Source organism: Ascidiella aspersa, chromosome 8 (genome assembly GCF_963924565.1).
Source record: "Ascidiella aspersa chromosome 8, kaAscAspe10.2, whole genome shotgun sequence".
NCBI classification, from domain to species: Eukaryota; Metazoa; Chordata; class Ascidiacea; order Phlebobranchia; family Ascidiidae; genus Ascidiella; species Ascidiella aspersa.
This window is the reverse complement of record NC_139454.1, coordinates 2,498,762-2,525,435: the sequence shown is the minus strand read 5'-3', so window position 1 is coordinate 2,525,435 and position 26,674 is coordinate 2,498,762. Positions and strand designations below refer to the sequence as shown.

The following is a 26,674-nucleotide window of genomic DNA, read 5'->3' as shown; positions in this document are numbered from 1 at the left end:
TCGAACTCACGACCTTGGTCATACCGGGCCCGTCGCTCTACCACATGATCTACACAGGCTCAGAGAGGAGCAAGTCGAGAAACAACCATAGTACCGTCGCCTGCTGCAACCTGTTCGTAAAACTAGCTGTGGTGAGGTTCGAACTCACGACGTCGGCCATACCGGGTCCGTCGCTCTACCAAATGAGCTCTTTAATCCTTTTTAACATTCAACAGATGTTGCAGATGTTGAAAATGAATAAAGATTTATTCGAAACATTCAAAATGCTTCCTACTTCTGTATGGGCTTTCATATTCTTATTACGTCTTACTACAACCTCCAACCGTTATGCTCCAAAGATTTTCTAAATTATATTTAAAAAAAACATATTAAAAAAAACTTACCGTATTTTCTCTGCTCGCCTGCCAGAATCCCGCATCGATCGCAAGGTTGCCAGTCAGTGAAGTGCCATACGACCGAATCCCGGCCCATCCGGCCCTCCTGGTGGCTTGGAACCTGGCCGGCGTCCAGCAGAACCATCTCGACCAGCTGAGGATCGATCACGTTTAGGTTGAAAACCTCGAGGCGATCAACTTTCAGTTGGTCGAAGGGGCCTCCGCTGGACAGAAGAAAGAAAATTCGCGAATGCTTTATGTCACTTAATAAGAATATCAAAGCCCATATATTTGAACATAATATGTAGAATTTATACTTGAACAAGGGGAATTAAAGTTTCCAGAAATTAGATGTAGGCTGAAGTAGGGAGCATTTTGAACATGTCGAATAACTCTTTGTTCATTTTCAACATACTATGAATTTGCCAAGACTATTGTTTTATTGTGTTTTCATTTTTTACTTTAAAAAGTATCTTTTTATGAGGATTTTTCTTGATATATTTACTCAAGCAACTGTTTAAAGTAGCGATAAACTGATATATAGGTTTACCTACAGTGTTGCCGGTATTTCGCTTCTACAAATATATCGGCAGCGCTTAATTTTTGACTCATGTCTCGGTCGATGTTTTATTACGAAAACATTAAATAGTTGTTGCTCAAAAACAAACAAATTTTTTATTTGTTTTTTTGTTTACTTAACATTATGCCAAGTTAATATGCAAAATAAGAGTTGAAAAATTATAAGCAAATAATTTTTTTGGAATTACATTTTGACCATATTTTAGGTATATAAAACATCGGTGTAGGTGTCAGGTTTAGCTGGAAATGTATTATTTTTGTTGAAGTTAAAACCGTGTCATTGCGTGTGGAATATATCGTCGATTTTATGGACGCCTCGAAATTTTAATTTTAGTTTTAAAAATCCCCGTTACATAGTGAGAGGTAACCTATAAAAACAGCTTACCTTGGTACCTTGATGCGATTGCAGAAATACAAGCCAGAGTCCTCAACAGTCAACCCGCTGATTGTGAGCGAGTGCGAGTTTGAAGGGCGAGTACGCGTACTCAGTCTTTTCTAAGAGTAACACAAATGTTAGGTTAAAGAATTTTGTTTATAGAAACAAAATCTGCACATAAACAGTCCGACATGGTTGATATTTCCATATAACAAACGATTGTTAAAAGCGTATGACGTATGACGTGTAGACCTTTATCGACTTACGATTGTTGTAAACAAGTCATTTGTAGCTCAACAAAAACTTAAGTCAAGTCATTTAAAAACAGTGGCTTAAGTGAACTTAAGTCAAGTTATTTAAAAACAGTGGCTTAAGTGCACTTAAGTCAAGTTAGTTAAAAACAATGGCTTAAGTCATTACAACAATGGTTAATAACCTGGTTTGCATTATTTTTTTAGCCATCATGAATAATTTTAATCTCGTAGGGATGTCCGATAATATCGGATCGGAGCCGATACCCGATGCCAAGTGGTAGTACCGGTACTCGCCCGATATTGGATAGTATCGGTGCCGATCAGATACTAAATTCATATAGGAACTTTTAGCCACGATTTGACACCCAATGCAGTAATTGCTAAATTAAAGGGTATATTCTCAAAAAATACTCGGTTATCAACTGATGGTAAACCACCGAAAATTGAAAAAACAACAACTTAGAACGTTTTAATTTGAAACTACTGAGAATTTTGACTTACTAACTTATTTAACCTTGAACGTTTTTTTTATTTTCTTGAGCATAGGTATGACGTCATTGGTCGGATTGGATCGCGATTCTCTTTGTTTAAAATATCGGGAATCGGTATCGTATTGAAATGTCCGGTATCGGATATCACTAATGGTGACTACGGGAATAACAGCAGCCTACCTGTAAACGCAACAGTTTCTCTGTATCTCTTGAAACGTACCGGTCACCGCACGAACACAGTTCAACTCCCGTCTTACTTCCAGGACACACAACAGACCGGCCGGTCGGAACCTCGCCAAGCTAGCTTTTCAATATTTTTCAATAAATTTAAGACGTTAGAACAAGCAAGCTTATTATCCGTTTAAAAAGATGGTAAACTTTTGAAAAGAATGGTCCCTTTTTTCGGTAAAGAGCTATTTATTATTGGGAAGACAATGTAATAACGCAGGGTGTCGACGGCGTTACAAATTCTGTTTTATTGCTTGCAAATAAGCGAAACAAGTGCTTTTTGTTCGTCGAAAATACTGTTAATTTTGCAAAAGAATAGGATTTTTTATTCAAGATTGATAGATTTAAATTTTTTTCGGAACAACGGTACAGATTTTTTTTACCGTAACGCAGCCTAGGACAATATATATATAATATCACTGAAAGCGAAAACTCTAAAGTTGTTAAATGACCTTTTGTCGACAATCACCCACTTTTTTCTGAATTACTCGAACCTCGCAACTTATAGTTATCAGCTGAGTCGATTTGCGCAAAGCGAAAATCCCTTTATATCTTTAAAATTGCCAAAACGTTTTATTATACGTATATATACATATATATATATATATATATAAATGAACCAGGGGTCAATATAGATATATGTAAATATGGGCTGGGATCGCAACTTAAGTTATCTGGTGGGTGACACGGCCTGGTCCTACATTACAAAGATGTTGTGGATTCGCGCAAAGCGAAAAATGTTATTATATCGTTAAAATTTCCAAAACAATTTACAATATTATTGAGCTCGGATTAAAAAAAACTCCAAAACTTAAGCGATAACATATAAAACGATGCTTAGTATCTTCAAAATTAAAAAAAAAATCATTTTTTGTTAAATACAGCAGTGAGAGCGATGATAGGTAATTCAACCTTTAGTATATTAATAATTCCAAATATCATAAAAATAATTATTTTGTAAGATGGTTAACTCACGTTATCTGGTGGGTGACATGGTCTGGTTCTAAAACGAAGCTCCCCGCAAACGCACCGCGTCCAGTGGCCCCAGGCCCCCCAGGTGCCCCTGTAGGGGGGTCCGGCACAGGGGCAGTACCCCCACTTTCCGTCGGCGTCCACGTCATCAGTTGTTCCGCACCAGCATCGCCCTCCCCTGTGTTCGTTGGTACATTCGTTGTACTCTACACCTGCAAAATGACGAAACGGCTCAGTTCACAATTTGTTGCTTTTGAAAAGGCAAAAAAAGTATTGGAGTGCAGATTTAGATTGCCAAGGTTATTTGGCAAAATTAACAAGTTATCATAAGGCAAAATGTGGTAAATCAGTAAACGGCACTACAAAACTTAATTGCCTAAAAAGGGTTATTACATTATTTGTACTCTACACCTGCGAAATCAGTGAAAGGCTTAAGAGTAAAACTTAATTGCCTAAAAAGGGCGAATTTGGGGTCCAAATTTTATCCGCGTGCAACAACGAAATGAGTTAACGAGTAACTTTACCACAATCGCCCGATCGACTTTATCTACTGCGCATGCGCACGACAAGCAGGGGTCGCTTGGCAACCGCCAAGACGAGCCGTGCGGCCACTGCTTGTTTCCATGGTAACAGAGGTGCAGACTGGCCAGCCTTGTTCCTTGGCATTTGTTTAGCCTTATCATTAAGTAAACATACTGAAGCGAGTATTGTCTGCACTAAACATTTGCTTTCGACATGAATCGCATTATTTCAGTTGGTAAAACAAACACGATAGTCCAACTTATGCTATTTTTTGTACATCTGATACTCTCCGGCATAATTAATGTGGCATAGTTAAGTTTCAACTAATATCTGTGAGTATTCATCTGGGTTGAAAAATGGGTAACATTGATACTAGTTAACCAAAGTTATTGCTAAGTAAAGTTTAAGGCACTGTTCTTCTCCACTTCTGAAAACGTAGTATAATCTACTAGAGATCAACAAAAAAGTTGCATTGGGTGTAAGATATAAATGGCTAAAATGTGATAAACTAACACAATTTACCCAAAGTATTGTTAAATAAGCAACTTTCACAACGTCGCACTCTACTAAAAAATGTAAAAAAACTAGGACTTAACAAATAAATTGTCGGTTTTACTGACTTAAGTGTGGGTGTGAGACCCCAAAACTGCCGAACTGGTTTTAACTGTTAATATATTTCTCTGAAAACACGACGCTTTATGACACATAATTTAAAATACAAGTACTTACTTTTGTATCGAAATGGAAAGGTGCACAATTCCCCGGCCGATGTGCCCCCCTCGGCAAGTAATCGGACCCCCTTCGTTGAAAAGGCACAAGGGCAAAAACCCCAAGTTTGACCTTGGTTAAAATCAGGGGTCGTCGAGCACCTGTAAAGTTAATTCACTAAATTCTTTGAAACAATTATCAAAACGCTCGTAAATCTAACAAAAGAAAGCTTTCTACGCGAAGAGAGGTAGTTTTCAGCCTTTAATCGGCCTTTCGATAGGAAAAACTCAAAGGTAACGTATTCTATAAAAAATCAAACTGGAATGTCCGACAACTGACAATTTATTCCGATACCGATTCCCGATATTTTAGACAAAAAGTATCGCGATCCGATCCAATACTAATGACGTCATTACTATGCTAAAAATGCCATATAGATAAGATTGAAACGCTATAGGCAAGTTTTTTTCCCGTTTTAGGCCTAAACTTGTAATTTTTAAAGCATTCAAAAAGAACGAAGTCCTTCCATTTATTAGAAAAGCATTGTTAAAATTGTAATTGTAATTTGGTACCGGTACCGATACTACCCTAGTATCGGTCGTTTACCGATAATGCCACCTGGCATCGGGTATCGGCTCCGATCCGATATTATCGGACATCCCAATTTGTACTATAGCGTTGGTGAGTTTTACCCATAAATTATTTCGGTGTCAGCAGCTAACATTTAAACTTCACCGCTGCCCACTCACCAACAAGTGTGATCTTCACGGCCGGAATTAAGACACGTAAAGTGGTGTGAGACCTGCTTAGTGTCTTCCTCGGTCACTTTGAAAGGGAAATGGCAAGCAGCTCCAGCAGCATCACCCCCTGTGGTTAAGACCTGGTCGTTGCGCTTGTCTTCCAAAGAGCTATCATCGAGCTAAACACAGAGACGTTTTTATTCTGAAAAATCTACAATTGCTTAGTAAGTTTCAAATTCAGTCTTAGTAAGTTTCAAAATTCAAAAATTCGCAAAAGTAGTTTTACAAAATGTTTACATAAATAACTTTAAAATTAACTTAGATTTTGCTTTATTTAAATTTGATTTAGAAAAGCTGTAGATACAAAATGGCGTCCGAAAAAATTTAAAAATAAACAATGCGTCGATTGAAAAGCACAGGAAATATTTAAGTTCCAAACAGGAATATTTAAGCTAAATAAACACATACTTACCTGGTCATAAATTAGAAACCATTGGCGTCCAGCAATGCCAGTTTTTGCCACCAACAAATACGACCACAAAATAATGTCCAGGAATTCATCATTTTTAGGTGCCTTTTGGCTTTTTTCAAACGGGCACAACAGTTCCACATCAAAACCCTTGAAAATGTCCTTGATTTTTACCTTAGGATTAAAACCAAAGTCTTGGGCACCTTCTGATGTAATTGCAGCCTCCGATACTGCAATTAATCCAAATATAAAAGCACTCCATACCAGCAGTTGTATTTCCACCATGGTTCGTTGGTTGTATTAGAACTGAAAAGCTTTTCGATTCATTCTGGTTTGTCAATTAACAATGATTTATTGTGTCAAAATAATGGTATACGACTTCATCGAATAAATGACAAATATTAAATTATTTTTGTAGTAAAACGCTGTGCTGTAAAGATTTTTTATTCGTTTTTTTTTGGAAATGTGATTGCCTTTTCAACAGGCAGAAAAATAGCTGAAACAAAGAGGTTTATTGATTCGGGCCAAACTAATAAAACTAAGCAGTTGTTTCTGGTTATAATTTGTCAAGCTCTAGTAGCCTAAGTTGCTTATCAAAATTGCGGGCGCTAGTCTAGACTAGCCTAATCCACTTTTTACCGTAGCGAGAACGAGTGGTCAATTTTGAAATTGCAAGGAAGACGCAAAATGGGAGAACTTGACCCACCCCGAAGCCAAGGTCGCAGCCTAACCAAAATAACGCTAGCCGGGATAAAATGTGGTAGGATTCTAGACCAGCGCCAGATTGCGTCCTATGGCGTGTGCTGTAACTTTAAATCGTGTTAACGTGATGACATTTTTTAAAACACCCTACATTTGGAGTCTATTTTCTGTTTTACTATTTAATAGTAGTAGAAGTAAAATAATTTTCTTACCGGATAGCTTAAAAATTTCAGAGATTTTTGAAGTTACGTCATAATGGTACGCCTAAAATAAGTAAATTTTAGGAATTGTTCGATATAGTGCACAAATACGCAACTGAAAATATCTTAGTTTAAATAAATTTAAGAAGATGGCGGCCTGGTAAAAAGGTAGCTATTAGATTTTTGGAGTCATAACCTTTCCAGGATTGTGCGACTGCCCTTTTATATAGCAAGACGCAATATGGTAACAATTTATTTTTGACATTTTCTTTCAGACATAAAAGTTTTTCAATCTACCTTGCAGAGCTAATAACAGTTTTTTTTTTTGTTTTTTTTCTCTTTTAGAAATTATGTTTAAAATACATGTGTTTGTCCACACTCAATAAATTAAATTTGTGGACGAACCAGTTACTCTGTTAATCATTGTCTTAATAACAAACAAAAACGTTAGCCTTATTACCAACAAACAAATTAACAGAAACAGGCAAGGTTCAGACCTTTGGAAATGAACTTTCTAAGTTTTCACTTTAAAGATTTTTTATCTTTTTAGTGAACCAAAGAAAATAGTGGGTCAATTGAAGGTAAATTACATTTTTATTCTGATGAAAACAAAATAATTACAGCAACAGTTCACATTGTACATACACGCGTAATTATTTGTTCAGCACCAGGTTAAATATACAAGGTACACTTATAAATTCAAACACAGTGACAAATTTTTAAACCGAAAATATTCGGAACAAAATTAAGGTTTAGACACAATTGCATGGATATTTTACTACACAAAATACCTCAGAACAATTCGTTAAAGAAATGGAGCAGAAATATCTTGCTTGCTATTTAAAGTAGAATATACAGTGACGCACATTTTTATGATACTAACTAGTAGCATAAAAGTGAGCGCAAGTTACACATACATGTGACATTTTTGTACAACCTATAGTTTCTATACTTACACAGCCATGTTTAACATCTCACTGAACAGTTGGCTACACTATGAACGGTTCTGTAATGTAGCTTAATAATGAATTACAAATCCACACTAACTGGGTCACATTATGATTAACTGAAGATGATACAAGCTTGTATCGAAATGTCTTAATTAAAATGATGTCGATCTACTCGACCTTTTTTGCTTTAAAATTCATTATTTAGTTACTAAACACTTTCACACAAATCACAAACAGAGGAACTTTGGCTACAACACATTTGCAGATGTCAAACAGTTGGTTAAGTACATCAAGCACCAAAAAAATATATATCAATATATACAAAGAGTGTGGTAAAGGCATTGGCAGGGAAAAGAAAATTGTTCGAAAATTTTTGATTTTATATTCTACATGCCACAACTGCTAATTGTGAACAAGCATTGCGTTTATCACACTGATTAATACTTAATCTTTTGGTTACAGATTCTTTTTTCTATTGAACCTGAACATTTTAACACAGGGAATAACTTGAAAACGAAATTGGTTAATCTTAATAGACTTAAATGAAAAATAACCATTTTTCTTTTGAGATATGAAGTATTTTCTTAAAAACCTACTAAAAGTACTAAATATTTTACCCAATCGTTACATGTGCAAAATAATTACCAGAACGTTACTTGTTTTTTTGCAATTAAACAGATATTAAAACACAATTAAAATTGTTAATCTGTATGTATATGAATATTCAGTTATAGTAACAAACTGCCAATGCCATTACCGTTTACTTTCCAGTTACCACACACATCTTCTGTTTTCCAAATCGAGTTCGCTCCAATTCGGCGAAGCAGTGTCCATCGCCAGCCAATTGAAGTCATCCACTTTATTGCAGCTATTTTTGGCACTCAGGTCAATTCCCGAGAGCTTGCTGTGCGCCGACTGCTCTTCATAGGTGAAGTTGTAAGGAGCAAAACGGACCTGGGTTGTGTCCTCAATAATCGCACGACTTGTCACATGAAGATAGAAGTCGGTTTTGTTGGTGTGGTGCACACGGAGCTGCTGACAGCTGGTCGCTATTTCAGAATTTGTGCATCTTGGTACAGAAGTGCAAAGGTTGAATGTTAGTACAGAACTGAGTTTAAATTTTGTGATTCAAGAGATAGGGTTTTTAGAAGTATTTGATGGATTTAACTATTAGAGCAGTGGTTCTTGAACTTTTTTTAGGCAGACTCCTTAAAAAGAATTTTGGTTAAATTATGTGAAAACTAATAAGGAGTCTAAATATAAAAGCGATTTTTCTGATAAACCTTGTTCTTTTGTAAATTTATTTCTGTTTTTCAAATTATACACCAAGATTTAAAATTGCTAAATATCCATGTTATTTTCGTAAATGGGTGAAGTTCAGGCTGTAAAGTCGAAGCCGGACTCGGGACTCGAACATTTAGCTGGGGTCGCACTCTGGTTGTTTTTAACAAACTCCGCAGCCCTGGTTTAAACCCCCAAAATTGCATCTGAACAAAACCTGATTGGTAATAAACCAAAAATAATCTGAATTTTAAAATATAGTAGCCAAAAAACTGTGAAAACTCACCTATCCACAAAAACGGATCCAGATACAGGGCCGATTGCAATGGTGCACTTATCAACGTTGCTGATATGCACAGTGCTTGGAGCCCCTAGTAAGTAGACCTTACAGCTGATGAGGTTGGAAATGGAAATATCTTTCTGATTGACCGAGCTACTGTCCAGGGTGATAGTCTCCCCCGTTTTAGACGACACTTCGCACCCCTGATATTTCGCAGCGGTCTTGTTGTATTTTTGCAACGCAGATTCGCTGTCAGCACCTTGTGCAAGAAACAAATTATAGAGCAATTGAAACAATTTTATGCAATTCAATCTTTTCAAATGAAGCAACTGTCAAGAGCACGGAGTTCACACATGATTTCAAAAATAATTTCAAAGAGCTTAGGGACAATTCAAACAAAATATATATTGATAGGTTTTCATGTACCAAGAAGCTAACATAACATGTTTTAATAAGAATATCAAAGCCCATACAGAAGTAGGTATCATGTTGGACGTTTAGCTACATCTGTGTGGGCTTTGATATTCTTATTACGTCTTACTACAACCTCCAACCATTATGCTCCAAAATAACATGTTTTGAAAATAACTTGAAAACTAAACAGTATAAATGTCATAGTTAACACAATAACTTAATTAAAAAAAATTGTTTACTACAGTACCGTGCTTTTAAAATACATAAATATTATTAAACGACTTTATGGCAAGCCTAAAGATGCCCGTGCAAACAAAGACGTTAAATCATTGGTGTTTAGGGATGTCCAATAGTATGTGAGATCAGGGAGTATACTCGATGTTTAGTGGTGGTATTGGTACGCGTCCAATACTATCGGCATCTGTGCCTATACAATACCAAATTGCATAAATTTTTACTTGAAAAAGTGCACCTATCAAAAAACATAGGTTTACAACAAGAGGTATTTAAACTTCTTAGTAGGCACTGGGTAGTTTATGTGGGTTCAGTTGTTTATTACAAAAGTTTACACAAATATCATCAAAAGCGTTAATCATCAAAATGAAACCGCCTCGACGACAAAGCGTCATTCCCCGAAATGCGAAAGAGCGGAATTTTTTTTCATTTATCAAGCAAAGTGTTGAATCAAATATACCTGACGCCGCAAATAAAATCACCACATCAGTGGGCATTTTGTTCAGTCATATTGTTTTCTCATTTCTGAGCATATGTGAAACACAAAATACAGTAATCTATGTTTACCAACCATTGGAAGATTTTTTGTTTTCCACTTTCTTAACTTTCGATTTAAAGGCAAACTTTTTCTTTGGCAGCATCGCATTTCTTCGTTTCGCGATTTCTTCCTGAAGAGAAGAGAGCATCTTGGTCGCTCTTCCGGATTCATGCGAGTTCAGAAACAAAACGGAGTCGTTGAAAAACTTCTGCAGACGTTGAAAAGAAATCGTTACGGCGTCAAAGTGTTCGTTCAGCGCCCAGCGATCATCCGGAAGAATGTTCTCGCATTTCAGCATTATCAAAATCTGGTTGTGCTCTTTCTGGAAACTTTTTCTGAAGTATGAGGTTTTCTCTTCTGCGACGGTATTTTCCGCACGGTCGGCATGCTTCTTGGTGTTATCAGCGAGACGGTTCAGTTTTCGCTCTGCGATTTGACTGCCAATAATCTCCCGTTTTTTGTCAACAACATGATCCGATTCATCGACAACGAATGCTTCAGGTTTAGCCACAGCCATGGCTTTTAAAAACAACTTTTCCTAACAGGCAACAACTAAGAGACAATAAAATGGTTGTAGGGATTAGCGATAACTGTACGTACAACAATTTAGTTTAAGATTTTAAAAATCCTATAAAAAACACAATAGATTTCCACACAAATACATAGGCATCTAACTTTTGAAATTGTCCAATACTTCATTCCAATCAGTGTTGATTAGGCTAAGAATGTAGCACAACTGTTTTATTTCTCGGTTCAAGATTATTTAAATAGAATCTGTTTCAGAGAACATACATCTACAAATCGGTATACAATTATTATATCGCCCAGTTGTATTTGGTATTTTTATTAAGAATGAAAAGGTATACATGACATTTGTTGCTGATTTCTCAATGGTAGTTTGTAATGTTTTAAAATAAGTAACTGGTCCGCCATTACACGATATTAACTGAAATAAATGACACATAGCTCAGCAAATGAGTCATAGGTTACAATTTGCATGTATTTGGATATTGTATACCCAAAATTAAAAAAAAATCTGGCCTTTTATATTAATAGTCAACTTACAGACTTGGCACCATGGTATATCATTTTTCACCCATTAAAACACAGATATTGTCAAATAAAATAAAACCAATTGGCAGTTCAGCAGCAGATTAAAAATAGCAACTAGACTGATAAAAAGGAAATAAAACAAGTCAGCAGTCAGAAACAGCTTTATGATTGAAATACCATTTTACTTCGAGCTAAAAATGTGTTTTTCTCAAGTAGCTGCTTTTTTGTGATACTCTGTGGCCACTGGCTCATAATTAGCAACATCAAACAAAGTAGAAACATGTTCAAGCAAGTAGTCCAGCAGTTCGTGCATGTGCTTCACTAAGAAGGCCATGTTTTTTTCGTTCAGCGCAGTGTACGAAAGTAGAGGTCCAATACGGACAAATAGCCTTAAAAGGTGGGGCATGCCGTAAATTTGCGAAGGGGTCAAACCGGGGTGGGATTCCATCACTTCAGCATGTTGGGGCCTTTCAAATCTGTAGAGCAACTGTGTGGGAAGCATGGCATTGAAATAGTCCTTTACACCGCTTGTTAATTCGCAAAGTGTGCTTGCTCTTTCTACGTTAGATCCATGGGCTTGCAAAAAAGCCTCCAAAATTGAATTGACAGTATCTTTGGCTGGTAGAGTACACACCTGCTTCTGCCTTGTTACTAAATCCCAATCGTCTACTAAAATAGGTTTCAGTTCGTTTGGAAGCTTAACATTTATTTCTACTTTTGCAAGGTAGGCGTCCTCTGATTCAACGGTTGGGTCAATTCGGGATTTCTTCTTTTTCGGTTCGCCAATAACTGCCGCTGTCTCAGGCTTCTTAATGGGTTCCGGCGGCACCAGTTTGTCCTTTTCCGGTTTGCCAAACTTTGCCATTTTACCGCGTTTTGTCTTATCCTTTCCGTGTTGTTTCAAGAGGTCTTTTTGCCTCTGAAGGTTGGCGTCGTTAAACTTCAGAACTCGAGCCTCGGGCACCCATTCGTCCCAGTGTTTGTTCCATCCGTTGTAGTGGATCAGATAAAAGAAACCCTTGCCACTTTCTCGCAGTTCCGCCTTGATGCATTTGGCCTCATACATTAGTGGACCGTGAAAACAAAGCACTCGCTCGCCATCTCCGAACTTTGCATTCTTTGGCGCCATGTAAATCACATTTAACACTTCAAGTTGCCTATTCAAAGTGGATACTGCAGGTAAAAAACTTTTGATTAGTGAAGCATTGGCACCATAGTAAAATAACTGTAAATTTAGATATTGCATTTAAAATAAAATTATTTGATACAATATATTAAAAGTTTGAAATAAGTTAGATTTCAAATTTTGAGAAGTCATTCTTTGAACTCAATATAAAGGTAGCATATTAAAAAATAAATAACCTTATACAGATCTTCCTAGGAAAAACATGGTATTTTTCCAAAACATTCTTGTAATTTAATGTCCCTAAATGACTGTTTTTATCTTCTTGCACATAACTATAACATAAATGTTTTAACCACTTTTAGGACCGCCAAATTCTGTGCAACATATTAGACAAATGCGAGAAATAAGCAACATATTTGTCTATGGTATAGCCAAGTTATTTATTCTGCACCTATCAAATTTATCTCTAACATTTTTATGGGTTGCGGACAGAGTTTAATTTAACACAAACTTAATGAAATTTAATTTGATAACAACTCCTATTACAGTTCTAACCAAAATAAAATACTAATTAATAATTGTGCAGTGTGTATTATGAAAAAAATCCAAAACAATAAAAGTGCAATAAAATTTAAACGTTCATTTTATGGGATGTTTCCCTGAGATACCAAGTGCAAAGTGACAAATTTTTAGCTGTGCAGATGTGCAATCAATGGTTTGTGACACAAGAGGTTTAGAATCCAACCACCAATACAGACAACCTGAATATTTTTTTTTTATTTACATAAATTATTTTTTAAAGGAAGTAGTTATTTGCCAGATCGCTCAGGTACACCCAAAATATGGGTTATACAGTGATTTGGGTTAGGTTTGGGGTAAAGTTAGGGTTCAGCTGGTGCTGTTATTCAATTTAAATTTTCTTAAGTTTACCACTTTTTTCATGACCTAATCATTTAAATTATTTTGTTAGCCAGGTAAATCGCATGGCTTCAGCTTCAGGAAGTGTATATTCGCTACTTGCCAGGCTCGCTCACGTTCCTATTAGACCAGTGGTTCTCAACCATTCTAACTTACGGATCGGTAAAATTTCAAAACAAATTTTGCGGAACAGTAAACCTTCAAAAATCAAAAAATCTAAATACGACAAAAGTATGCAACTTAAAAGCAAATACCGTAAACTTTAATGTAATGAGACATTTGTTGCGCAGTCTTTTTAATATCATACGTGTTATACGTGGTTCTATTGAAGTTTTTCACATACAACTGGTCTTAAAGTTTAAGACTTCACCAGTGCCATGCATGAATATTGACCATACTTTGTTGTCCAGGTAAATATATTATTCCTTAATAAATCAGGTGTCCACACAAGTTTCCCCTGTATTATAGTATAGTTTCTTGTAACTTGGCAAACCTTAAATATTTTCCTAAATACTTCAATACTACTTACAAGTTACAACTATTACTCGCAAATCTTGTTTTGAACTCTTTGTCTAAGTTGGCGCTGGTCTAGAATCCTACCACAACGCACATTATTTGGGTTAGGGTGTGGGCTAGCGTTTAGGTTAGGGTGGGTCAAGTATTATCATTAAATAAAGAATATAATAATACTTGACACACCCAAACGCTAACTCGCACCCTAACTCAAATTTTGTGCATTGATTTTATAAATGTGGTAGGATTCTAGACCAGCGCCTCTAAGTTTTTACATGTTAGGTCTAAAGTTGATCAAAATAAATGATTAGAATCTAAAACACCCTGTAATAGGGTGAGGCCAATGCCCCTCAAAAATTAAAATATTGTAGTAGTTCCTTGGCCCTTTCCAAAAACATTCTCTAGATTCATTATATTAAGATTTCTAAAAGAAAACTAAGAAATATTTACATGTAGGGGTGCTTCTGTTTAATCAAATATTACACGTTTTTATAAAATTCACCATTTGAACCTAATGCACTGTTCAAATATCTTTTAATCTGAACATCAATGGTTAAATGTTGAAATGAATCATAAATAAAGCAACATTCAACAGCTAATAGAAAGAACCTCACAAAAAATATATATAAACCAATCTGAAACCAAATTTACTAAAAAAAATGTGCATAAGGCCACAACCCAAGAATCGGAACCTGCTGTATACATCACAGATATCCTCTTGAATATAGAATGCTGCAAGCTCTAACCATTCTTATAGTCATCTCTAGGCGTTTCTTTTCTAAGCAAAATGGATTTTACTAAAATTATGAGCTGATCTTTATCTCCATTTTTGGTGAAGAATTTTTCTTGTAGGCAAATGAAACGTTATTTAGAATTTCAAATGGAAAGCTGTTGAAGCATTTTTTTTTCCAAATATAATAACACCAGGAGACTTTCTAGCTGTAACCTGTTGAGTATTAGAACTAGTAGTATCAAACACCACAACTTCCACTGAAGATTTGCATTTCCATTCATCAAGTAGCTTTTCTGTTGCTGTAGAGATCAGTTCTGTCATAGGTTCATTGGATTTAGTAGGAAGCTTTGGTGCTCCTAACAGCTTAATGCCAATTAGTACCTGAAAGATGTATGGGAAACTTCTCATTTGCTTTTGAATCCAGAGCCATCATAAGTTTACAATCCCAATGTCAAGGTTGAGTTCCGGCCAGTACCAGTGTTGGTTGTAATTGTTCTTTAATGACTTCAGCAGTTGCTTTTACAGTTTCAGTAGGATATCTCGGAGCTTAAGAGTGGTGAAGGTTAATTTTTGTTACATCTGCGCAACATAAAGTTATCAGGTCTGAGACAACGCAACAGGACTTACATGGTTTCTCACAGAACAACCAACATTTGAAGGATGTTTACAAATATCAAATGTAACATGAATTGTTGTGCCAGTTTTGATGGTGGGATGGTGACTACATGAACTATACGTGGAAGCTGCTTCTGATTCAGGATTACTGTCAGATGAGAAATACATTATTTGATCAAATGAAGTATTTGCAGTAGTCCTTTCCAAAGTGATTAACTGTTTTCGCTCCTCTTCTTTTTGTAATAATTCTGAAGCCTTTCCATCGCGTTGCATTTTTCAAAATCTTTACCTGTAAATGTAGGTGTCCTGTCTGTCATCATGCTTTTCCAAAGGACATAGTCTAAGACTCTTTCAATATGCTTTCTGTCATATGCCTTTATGTTTTGCAAACGTTTAACATCTTTTTCATAAAAATTAATGATTTTTTCTTCAATCTTCTTCTGTGTAATACTATTAATACCAGCAAATGAATAAAGCTTTAAATTTTGAACTGCAACTTTTCTCACAGCTGTTCTCTTACTTCCTTGCTCGCCTGGATTTAATTCTTGGATCTCATCATTAAATGCGATAAATGAAAACAAAACTTGTTTGCATGTCGGTAGGCGACAACCTTTAAGTGTACTAAATGATATTGGGTCAAGTTATTATTATGGCGCTGGTCTAGAATCCTACCACAACGAAACACCAATTGGGTTAGGGTACAGGTTAGCGTTTGGGTTAAGGTGGGTCAAGTATTATTATTAAATTAGGAATATAATATTACTTGACCCACCCACACCCAAACGCTAACCCGCATCCTAACTCAAATTTTGTGCGTTGATTTTAGAACTGTGGTAGGATTCTAGACCAGCGCCATTATTATTAATAAACATAATATTACTTGACCCACCCTCATCCAAACGCTAACCCGCACCCTAACCCAAACAATATGCGTTGTGGTATGCACTATGCGGTATTATTATTTTTATTTTTTTGCATAACTTTTCACGTACAATAGTGAAAGAGCGCCGTTCAACACTCCATTAAGTATTAGAACTTTACCTTTTAAACAAGTTTATATAGTGTTTTTACGATTTTATTCTGACTGTATATTGGTTTAAAACAAACGGCACACATATTAGGTCAAATACTAAAATACGTCATACGATCACGTAAAAACACCATTGTCATTTCGGCGAAATAATTTTTTGTAATTTTTTTTTTTTTTTTTAAATATTTTTTCGCCGTTTACCACAAAGTAAAAATAATATAAAATTAAAGATAATGCAAAATCTAAGCAAATTATTAGCTAAAAATGCCTGACAATTCATTAATGCTAATCATAAAGAATGAAACCCAATATACCAAAGCGTTAAGCATATCAAAGGTAGTTCTTACGAACTTTTTTTTTCAAAGCTAATTATTTAAAAAAAAACACTGGGTAATCAAGGGCGATTTTGAAAACTATCCGAACTGAGGAAGTTTATAAAAATCGCTGTGTAGCTACTATAGAACACATTAAATGAAATAACATTAGTCTCTCACTGACCTGATTAAGAAATTTACAGCGAAATGGCTTTTTCGAAACCTAATATTCGTCAAGAAAATGTCAATATTTCACGCGTTTTAGAGAAGAAATCAAGGGCGATTTTGAAGACTATCCGAACTGAGAAAGTTTATGAATTTCGCTGTGTAGCTACTATAGAACACACTAAATAAAATACTATTAGTCTCTCACTGACCTGATTAAGAAATTTACAGCGAAATGGCTTTTTCCAAGCCCAATATTCGTCAAGAAAATGTTGACAATTTACGCGTATAGAGAAGAAATCAAGCGCGATTTTGAAAACTATCCGAACTGAGAAAGTTTATGAAATTCGCTATGTAGCTACTATAGAACACACTAAATAAAATAACATTAGTCTCTCACTGACCTGATTAAGAAATTTACAGCGAAATGGCTTTTTCGAAACCTAATATTCGTCAAGAAAATGTCAATATTTCACGCGTTTTAGAGAAGAAATCAAGGGCAATTTTGAAGACTACCCGAACTGAGAAAGTTTATGAATTTCGCTGTGTAGCTACTATAGAACACACTAAATAAAATAACATTAGTCTCTCACTGACCTGATTAAGAAATTTACAGCGAAATGGCTTTTTCGAAGCATAATATTCGTCAAGAAAATGTTGACAATTTACGCGTATAGAGAAGAAATCAAGCGCGATTTTGAAAACTATCCGAACTAAAAAAGTTTATAAAATTCGCTGTGTAGCTACTATAGAACACACCAAATGAAATAACATTAGTCTCTCACTGACCTGATTAAGAAATTTACAGTGAAATGGCTTTTTCGAAACTTAATATTCGTTGAGAAAATGTCAATATTTCACGCGTTTTAGAGAAGAAATCGTGCGCGATTTTGAAGACTATCCGAACTGAGAAAGTTTATAAAATTCGCTGTGTAGCTACTATAGAACACACTAAATAAAATAACAATAGTCTCTCACTGACCTGATTAAGAAATTTACAGCGAAATGGCATTTTCGAAGCATAATGTTTGTCAAAAAAATGTTGACATTTTACGCGTATAGAGAAGAAATCAAGCGCGATTTTGAAAACTATCCGAACTGAGAAAGTTTATAAAATTCGCTGTGTAGCTACTATAGAACACACTAAATGAAATAACATTAGTCTCTCACTGACCTGATTAAGAAATTTACAGCGAAATGGCTTTTTCGAAGCCTAATATTCGTCAAGAAAATGTTGACAATTTACGCGTATAGAGAAGAAATCAAGCGCGATTTTGAAAACTATCCGAACTGAGAAAGTTTATAAAATTCGCTGTGTAGCTACTCTACAACACAATAAATAAAATAACATTAGTCTCTCACTGACCTGATTAAGAAATTTACAGCGAAATGGCTTTTTCGAAGCATAATTTTTGTCAAAAAAATGTTGACAGTTTACGCGTAGACAATAAATCAAGGGCGATTTTGAAAACTATCCGAACTGAAAAAGTTTATAAAATTCGCTGTGTAGCTACTATAGAACACACTAAATGAAATAACATTAGTCTCTCACTGACCTGATTAAGAAATTTACAGCGAAATGGCTTTTTCGAAGCCTAATATTCGTCAAGAAAATGTTGACAATTTACGCGTATAGAGAAGAAATCAAGCGCGATTTTGCAAACTATCCGAACTGAGAAAGTTTATGAAATTCGCTGTGTAGCTACTATAGAACACACTAAATGAAATAACATTAGTCTCTCACTGACCTGATTAAGAAATTTACAGCGAAATGGCTTTTTCGAAGCATAATTTTTGTCAAAAAAATGTTGACATTTTACGCGTAGACAATAAATCAAGGGCGATTTTGAAAACTATCCGAACTGAGAAAGTTTACAAAATTCGCTGTGTAGCTACTATAGAACACACTAAATAAAATAAAATTAGTCTCTCACTGACCTGATTAAGAAATTTACAGCGAAATGGCTTTTTCGAAACCTAATATTCGTTAAGAAAATGTCAATATTTCACGCGTTTTAGAGAAGAAATCAAGGGCGATTTTGAAGACTATCCGAACTGAGAAAGTTTATGAATTTCGCTGTGTAGCTACTATAGAACACACTAAATAAACTATCATTAGTCTCTCACTGACCTGATTAAGAAATTTACAGCGAAATGGCTTTTTCGAAGCCTAATATTCGTCAAGAAAATGTTGACAATTTACGCGTATAGAGAAGAAATCAAGCGCGATTTTGAAGACTATCCGAACTGAGAAAGTTTATAAAATTCGCTGTGTAGCTACTATAGAACACACTAAATAAAATAACATTAGTCTCTCACTGACCTGATTAAGAAATTTACAGCGAAATGGCTTTTTCGAAACCTAATATTCGTTGAGAAAATGTCAATATTTCACGCGTTTTAGAGAAGAAATCATGCGCGATTTTGAAGACTATCCGAACTGAGAAAGTTTATAAAATTCGCTGTGTAGCTACTATAGAACACACTAAATAAAATAACAATAGTCTCTCACTGACCTGATTAAGAAATTTACAGCGAAATGGCATTTTCGAAGCATAATGTTTGTCAAAAAAATGTTGACATTTTACGCGTATAGAGAAGAAATCAAGCGCGATTTTGAAAACTATCCGAACTGAAAAAGTTTATAAAATTCGCTGTGTAGCTACTATAGAACACACTAAATGAAATAACATTAGTCTCTCACTGACCTGATTAAGAAATTTACAGCGAAATGGCTTTTTCGAAACCTAATATTCGTTGAGAAAATGTCAATATTTCACGCGTTTTAGAGAAGAAATCATGCGCGATTTTGAAGACTATCCGAACTGAGAAAGTTTATAAAATTCGCTGTGTAGCTACTATAGAACACACTAAATAAAATAACAATAGTCTCTCACTGACCTGATTAAGAAATTTACAGCGAAATGGCATTTTCGAAGCATAATGTTTGTCAAAAAAATGTTGACATTTTACGCGTATAGAGAAGAAATCAAGCGCGATTTTGAAAACTATCCGAACTGAAAAAGTTTATAAAATTCGCTGTGTAGCTACTATAGAACACACTAAATGAAATAACATTAGTCTCTCACTGACCTGATTAAGAAATTTACAGCGAAATGGCTTTTTCGAAGCCTAATATTCGTCAAGAAAATGTTGACAATTTACGCGTATAGAGAAGAAATCAAGCGCGATTTTGCAAACTATCCGAACTGAGAAAGTTTATGAAATTCGCTGTGTAGCTACTATAGAACACACTAAATGAAATAACATTAGTCTCTCACTGACCTGATTAAGAAATTTACAGCGAAATGGCTTTTTCGAAGCATAATTTTTGTCAAAAAAATGTTGACATTTTACGCGTAGACAATAAATCAAGGGCGATTTTGAAAACTATCCGAACTGAGAAAGTTTACAAAATTCGCTGTGTAGCTACTATAGAACACACTAAATAAAATAAAATTAGTCTCTCACTGACCTGAATAAGAAATTTACAGCGAAATGGCATTTTCGAAGCATAATGTTTGTCAAAAAAATGTTGACATTTTACGCGTATAGAGAAGAAATCAAGCGCGATTTTGAAAACTATCCGAACTGAAAAAGTTTATAAAATTCGCTGTGTAGCTACTATAGAACACACTAAATGAAATAACATTAGTCTCTCACTGACCTGATTAAGAAATTTACAGCGAAATGGCTTTTTCGAAACCTAATATTCGTTGAGAAAATGTCAATATTTCACGCGTTTTAGAGAAGAAATCATGCGCGATTTTGAAGACTATCCGAACTGAGAAAGTTTATAAAATTCGCTGTGTAGCTACTATAGAACACACTAAATAAAATAACAATAGTCTCTCACTGACCTGATTAAGAAATTTACAGCGAAATGGCATTTTCGAAGCATAATGTTTGTCAAAAAAATGTTGACATTTTACGCGTATAGAGAAGAAATCAAGCGCGATTTTGAAAACTATCCGAACTGAAAAAGTTTATAAAATTCGCTGTGTAGCTACTATAGAACACACTAAATGAAATAACATTAGTCTCTCACTGACCTGATTAAGAAATTTACAGCGAAATGGCTTTTTCGAAGCCTAATATTCGTCAAGAAAATGTTGACATTTTACGCGTATAGAGAAGAAATCAAGCGCGATTTTGAAAACTATCCGAACTGAAAAAGTTTATAAAATTCGCTGTGTAGCTACTATAGAACACACTAAATGAAATAACATTAGTCTCTCACTGACCTGATTAAGAAATTTACAGCGAAATGGCTTTTTCGAAACCTAATATTCGTTGAGAAAATGTCAATATTTCACGCGTTTTAGAGAAGAAATCATGCGCGATTTTGAAGACTATCCGAACTGAGAAAGTTTATAAAATTCGCTGTGTAGCTACTATAGAACACACTAAATAAAATAACAATAGTCTCTCACTGACCTGATTAAGAAATTTACAGCGAAATGGCATTTTCGAAGCATAATGTTTGTCAAAAAAATGTTGACATTTTACGCGTATAGAGAAGAAATCAAGCGCGATTTTGAAAACTATCCGAACTGAAAAAGTTTATAAAATTCGCTGTGTAGCTACTATAGAACACACTAAATGAAATAACATTAGTCTCTCACTGACCTGATTAAGAAATTTACAGCGAAATGGCTTTTTCGAAGCCTAATATTCGTCAAGAAAATGTTGACAATTTACGCGTATAGAGAAGAAATCAAGCGCGATTTTGAAAACTATCCGAACTGAAAAAGTTTATAAAATTCGCTGTGTAGCTACTATAGAACACACTAAATGAAATAACATTAGTCTCTCACTGACCTGATTAAGAAATTTACAGCGAAATGGCTTTTTCGAAACCTAATATTCGTTGAGAAAATGTCAATATTTCACGCGTTTTAGAGAAGAAATCATGCGCGATTTTGAAGACTATCCGAACTGAGAAAGTTTATAAAATTCGCTGTGTAGCTACTATAGAACACACTAAATAAAATAACAATAGTCTCTCACTGACCTGATTAAGAAATTTACAGCGAAATGGCATTTTCGAAGCATAATGTTTGTCAAAAAAATGTTGACATTTTACGCGTATAGAGAAGAAATCAAGCGCGATTTTGAAAACTATCCGAACTGAAAAAGTTTATAAAATTCGCTGTGTAGCTACTATAGAACACACTAAATGAAATAACATTAGTCTCTCACTGACCTGATTAAGAAATTTACAGCGAAATGGCTTTTTCGAAACCTAATATTCGTTGAGAAAATGTCAATATTTCACGCGTTTTAGAGAAGAAATCATGCGCGATTTTGAAGACTATCCGAACTGAGAAAGTTTATAAAATTCGCTGTGTAGCTACTATAGAACACACTAAATAAAATAACAATAGTCTCTCACTGACCTGATTAAGAAATTTACAGCGAAATGGCATTTTCGAAGCATAATGTTTGTCAAAAAAATGTTGACATTTTACGCGTATAGAGAAGAAATCAAGCGCGATTTTGAAAACTATCCGAACTGAAAAAGTTTATAAAATTCGCTGTGTAGCTACTATAGAACACACTAAATGAAATAACATTAGTCTCTCACTGACCTGATTAAGAAATTTACAGCGAAATGGCTTTTTCGAAGCCTAATATTCGTCAAGAAAATGTTGACAATTTACGCGTATAGAGAAGAAATCAAGCGCGATTTTGAAAACTATCCGAACTGAGAAAGTTTATGAAATTCGCTGTGTAGCTACTATAGAACACACCAAATGAAATAACATTGGTCTCTCACTGACCTGATTAAGAAATTTACAGCGAAATGGCTTTTTCGAAGCATAATTTTTGTCAAAAAAATGTTGACATTTTACGCGTAGACAATAAATCAAGGGCGATTTTGAAAACTATCCGAACTGAGAAAGTTTACAAAAATCGCTGTGTAGCTACTATAGAACACATTAAATGAAATAACATTAGTCTCTCACTGACCTGATTAAGAAATTTACAGCGAAATGGCTTTTTCGAAACCTAATATTCGTCAAGAAAATGTCAATATTTCACGCGTTTTAGAGAATAAATCAAGGGCGATTTTGAAGACTATCCGAACTGAGAAAGTTTATGAATTTCGCTGTGTAGCTACTATAGAACACACTAACTAAAATACCATTAGTCTCTCACTGACCTGATTAAGAAATTTACAGCGAAATGGCTTTTTCCAAGCCCAATATTCGTCAAGAAAATGTTGACAATTTACGCGTATAGAGAAGAAATCAAGCGCGATTTTGAAAACTATCCGAACTGAGAAAGTTTATGAAATTCGCTATGTAGCTACTATAGAACACACTAAATAAAATAACATTAGTCTCTCACTGACCTGATTAAGAAATTTACAGCGAAATGGCTTTTTCGAAACCTAATATTCGTCAAGAAAATGTCAATATTTCACGCGTTTTAGAGAAGAAATCAAGGGCGATTTTGAAGACTACCCGAACTGAGAAAGTTTATGAATTTCGCTGTGTAGCTACTATAGAACACACTAAATAAAATAACATTAGTCTCTCACTGACCTGATTAAGAAATTTACAGCGAAATGGCTTTTTCGAAGCATAATATTCGTCAAGAAAATGTTGACAATTTACGCGTATAGAGAAGAAATCAAGCGCGATTTTGAAAACTAATCGAACTAAAAAAGTTTATAAAATTCGCTGTGTAGCTACTATAGAACACACTAAATGAAATAACATTAGTCTCTCACTGACCTGATTAAGAAATTTACAGTGAAATGGCTTTTTCGAAACCTAATATTCGTTGAGAAAATGTCAATATTTCACGCGTTTTAGAGAAGAAATCATGCGCGATTTTGAAGACTATCCGAACTGAGAAAGTTTATAAAATTCGCTGTGTAGCTACTATAGAACACACTAAATAAAATAACAATAGTCTCTCACTGACCTGATTAAGAAATTTACAGCGAAATGGCATTTTCGAAGCATAATGTTTGTCAAAAAAATGTTGACATTTTACGCGTATAGAGAAGAAATCAAGCGCGATTTTGAAAACTATCCGAACTGAAAAAGTTTATAAAATTCGCTGTGTAGCTACTATAGAACACACTAAATGAAATAACATTAGTCTCTCACTGACCTGATTAAGAAATTTACAGCGAAATGGCTTTTTCGAAGCCTAATATTCGTCAAGAAAATGTTGACAATTTACGCGTATAGAGAAGAAATCAAGCGCGATTTTGAAAACTATCCGAACTGAAAAAGTTTATAAAATTCGCTGTGTAGCTACTATAGAACACCCTAAATGAAATAACATTAGTCTCTCACTGACCTGATTAAGAAATTTACAGCGAAATGGCTTTTTCGAAGCCTAATATTCGTCAAGAAAATGTTGACAATTTACGCGTATAGAGAAGAAATCAAGCGCGATTTTGAAAACTATCCGAACTGAGAAAGTTTATGAAATTCGCTGTGTAGCTACTATAGAACACACCAAATGGAATAACATTGGTCTCTCACTGACCTGATTAAGAAATTTACAGCGAAATGGCTTTTTCGAAGCATAATTTTTGTCAAAAAAATGTTGACATTTTACGCGTAGACAATAAATCAAGGGCGATTTTGAAAACTATCCGAACTGAGAAAGTTTACAAAATTCGCTGTGTAGCTACTCTACAACACACTAAATAAAATAGCATTAGTCTCCCACTGACCTGATTAAGAAATTTACAGCGAAATGGCTTTTTCGAAGCCTAATATTCGTCAAGAAAATGTTGACAATTTACGCGTATAGAGAAGAAATCAAGCGCGATTTTGAAAACTATCCGAACTGAGAAAGTTTATAAAATTCGCTGTGTAGCTACTATAGAACACACTAAATAAACTATCATTAGTCTCTCACTGACCTGATTAAGAAATTTACAGCGAAATGGCTTTTTCGAAGCCTAATATTCGTCAAGAAAATGTTGACAATTTACGCGTATAGAGAAGAAATCAAGCGCGATTTTGAAGACTATCCGAACTGAAAAAGTTTATAAAATTCGCTGTGTAGCTACTATAGAACACACTAAATGAAATAACATTAGTCTCTCACTGACCTGATTAAGAAATTTACAGCGAAATGGCTTTTTCGAAACCTAATATTCGTTAAGAAAATGTCCTAAGCGATTGTATGGGATTTCCCCTGGTGTTTTTCCATTAGTTATTGCATCACAAAGGCCTTTTTAATGACCACTATTAACCTCAATGTAACAATAGACGTGCACACTTAAGTGAGTCACATATTTAATTATATGCTAAATTTATGCAAAACTTTGCTGCTGATCGATTTAAAGTGGTATTGTCTGGGTTGGTAATTCTAGGTTTTTGGATAATTTCCAAATTCGGATTCCCAAGAATATTAAATAGTTTAAAAATGCTGCAGCATTTTTATGGGATTATAAGAGTAAGCAGAAAGCATCGTTTAAATATTTTATGGGATTATAAGAGTAAGCAGAAAGCATTCGTTTAAATTTCAGCATCGTTTAAATAGGGTTTTCAAAAATTTAAGTCTGTCAGCTCTTAATTTTCCTTAAGGATAGCCACTCTTTACGTCTACATAGATAAACAAAATGCTTTTCTACATGCAAGTGCAGTTAAGTAGGCCTACTTGACACCCCTAAAACACTCTTGCACGACCCACAGATCGGGTAGCCCTGATTTAGACAGTATAGTGTTATCAAACAAAGAATTGTTTTTCTACATTTGTCTACTGCTAAAAATGATGGATAACATTTCCATATTTCTAATCTAGAGAGACAAGTGGGTCATTAAATATCTGTGGTGGATGACTTTGTGACCCGCGGGTCAGTGGTTTCCCATCCCTGCCCTAGGTCATTTCTCCGAATTGCAGTGTTTTGCCTAAACTTAATTTGAAAATACACATTTGTTTTATAATTTAGTTTTTGATACCTGGTCTTTCTAACTACTTTTGATGTTTACTGATCTGGTTGGTTTAGATTTTTTCAGAATGCTGTGTAAAATTGCTCCAGCATTGTCATTTCAAATTAGTAATTTCTTATACACATGAAGAACTTTTATATATATATTTAACACAATTTGTTTCCCAGCTCGATTCTTTTTATTTCGTATGGCATATATTTTTGTTTGCATATCAATTATATTGGATTGTTTATATCAGGGGTGGGCGCATGTATTCAATGAAAGGGCCATTTGCAGAAAATACAAGTTCCAGAGAGCCTCAAAATTATTTCAATACAAAAACAGTAAATAATAATACAAGTTCAACAATAATAACTGAATTGTAATATAACAAAACGGTAATAAATAATTAACACAATAATAATAATGGTGAATAACAAAATATATATTGCGGAAAAATATTTATAAATATCAGTCTTTTGTTTGAATTTAATTCATTTTCGTTTTGAAGTAACAGCATAAATGAAAATGTCGGCCTAAATTAAGAAAAGAAAAAGATGCTCATAAACGGTACTCTTGGCAGCCCTACAAGTTTTTTTGACTTTATGATTCGACTACCACAAAAAACGTGCCAGTGAGCCGCAGTTTGCCCAATCCTGGTTTATATCATGCAGTTCTGATTACATTTGGTACTATAAAATGTGATAAACGGAAATGACAGTGTTAGCAATAAAGGTTGGCAAAGCTTTCTTAGTTGGAAATTGGTGATGGATTCTTTCTGCTTTTACCTTAAAATGCATAAAAATAACTAATGAAAAAAAGGAAATGTAATATGTTGCATTTGAAAACAGTTAATTAATATTAACAATATTAGGAAAAGGTGCACCACTTTATCCACAACAAATATATTTTTGAATATCTGCTTAAGTTAAGTTTTCCTGTTGAATTAATCACTGGAACTACAATCCATTGGCTTCAATATACTC

At 34.7% G+C, this 26,674-nt stretch overlaps 2 protein-coding genes across 2 annotated transcripts; both read right to left on the bottom strand.

Moving 5' to 3' along the window:
- Positions 1–7,497: 7,497 nt before the first annotated feature.
- Positions 7,498–10,865, bottom strand: LOC146134852 (tubulin-specific chaperone C-like). Its single transcript, XM_083395047.1, has 3 exons — positions 10,346–10,865; positions 9,133–9,385; positions 7,498–8,634 (listed from the first exon to the last, which is right to left on the bottom strand). Exons 1-3 carry the CDS (start codon positions 10,827–10,829, stop codon positions 8,337–8,339), a joined length of 1,035 nt encoding a protein of 344 aa, XP_083251173.1. The 5' UTR covers positions 10,830–10,865; the 3' UTR covers positions 7,498–8,336.
- LOC146134851 (mortality factor 4-like protein 1) lies at positions 10,865–12,494 on the bottom strand. Its single transcript, XM_083395048.1, has one exon. The coding sequence runs from the start codon at positions 12,492–12,494 to the stop codon at positions 11,574–11,576; it is 921 nt and encodes a 306-aa protein (XP_083251174.1). The 3' UTR covers positions 10,865–11,573.
- Positions 12,495–26,674: the final 14,180 nt, after the last annotated feature.

What these genes read in the sequence shown, in the direction of transcription:
- LOC146134852 (XM_083395047.1), bottom strand. Translation starts at nt 10,829, where the DNA reads ATGGCTGTGGCTAAACCTGAAGCATTCGTTGTCGATGAATCGGATCAT. An exon ending in AAACAAAAAATCTTCCAATG is followed by an intron (nt 9,386 to 10,345) that starts GTTGGTAAACAT and finishes TTCTTGCACAAG; the next exon opens with GTGCTGACAGCGAATCTGCG. An exon ending in GGATCCGTTTTTGTGGATAG is followed by an intron (nt 8,635 to 9,132) that starts GTGAGTTTTCAC and finishes TTCTGTACCAAG; the next exon opens with ATGCACAAATTCTGAAATAG.
- LOC146134851 (XM_083395048.1), bottom strand. Translation starts at nt 12,494, where the DNA reads ATGGCGCCAAAGAATGCAAAGTTCGGAGATGGCGAGCGAGTGCTTTGT.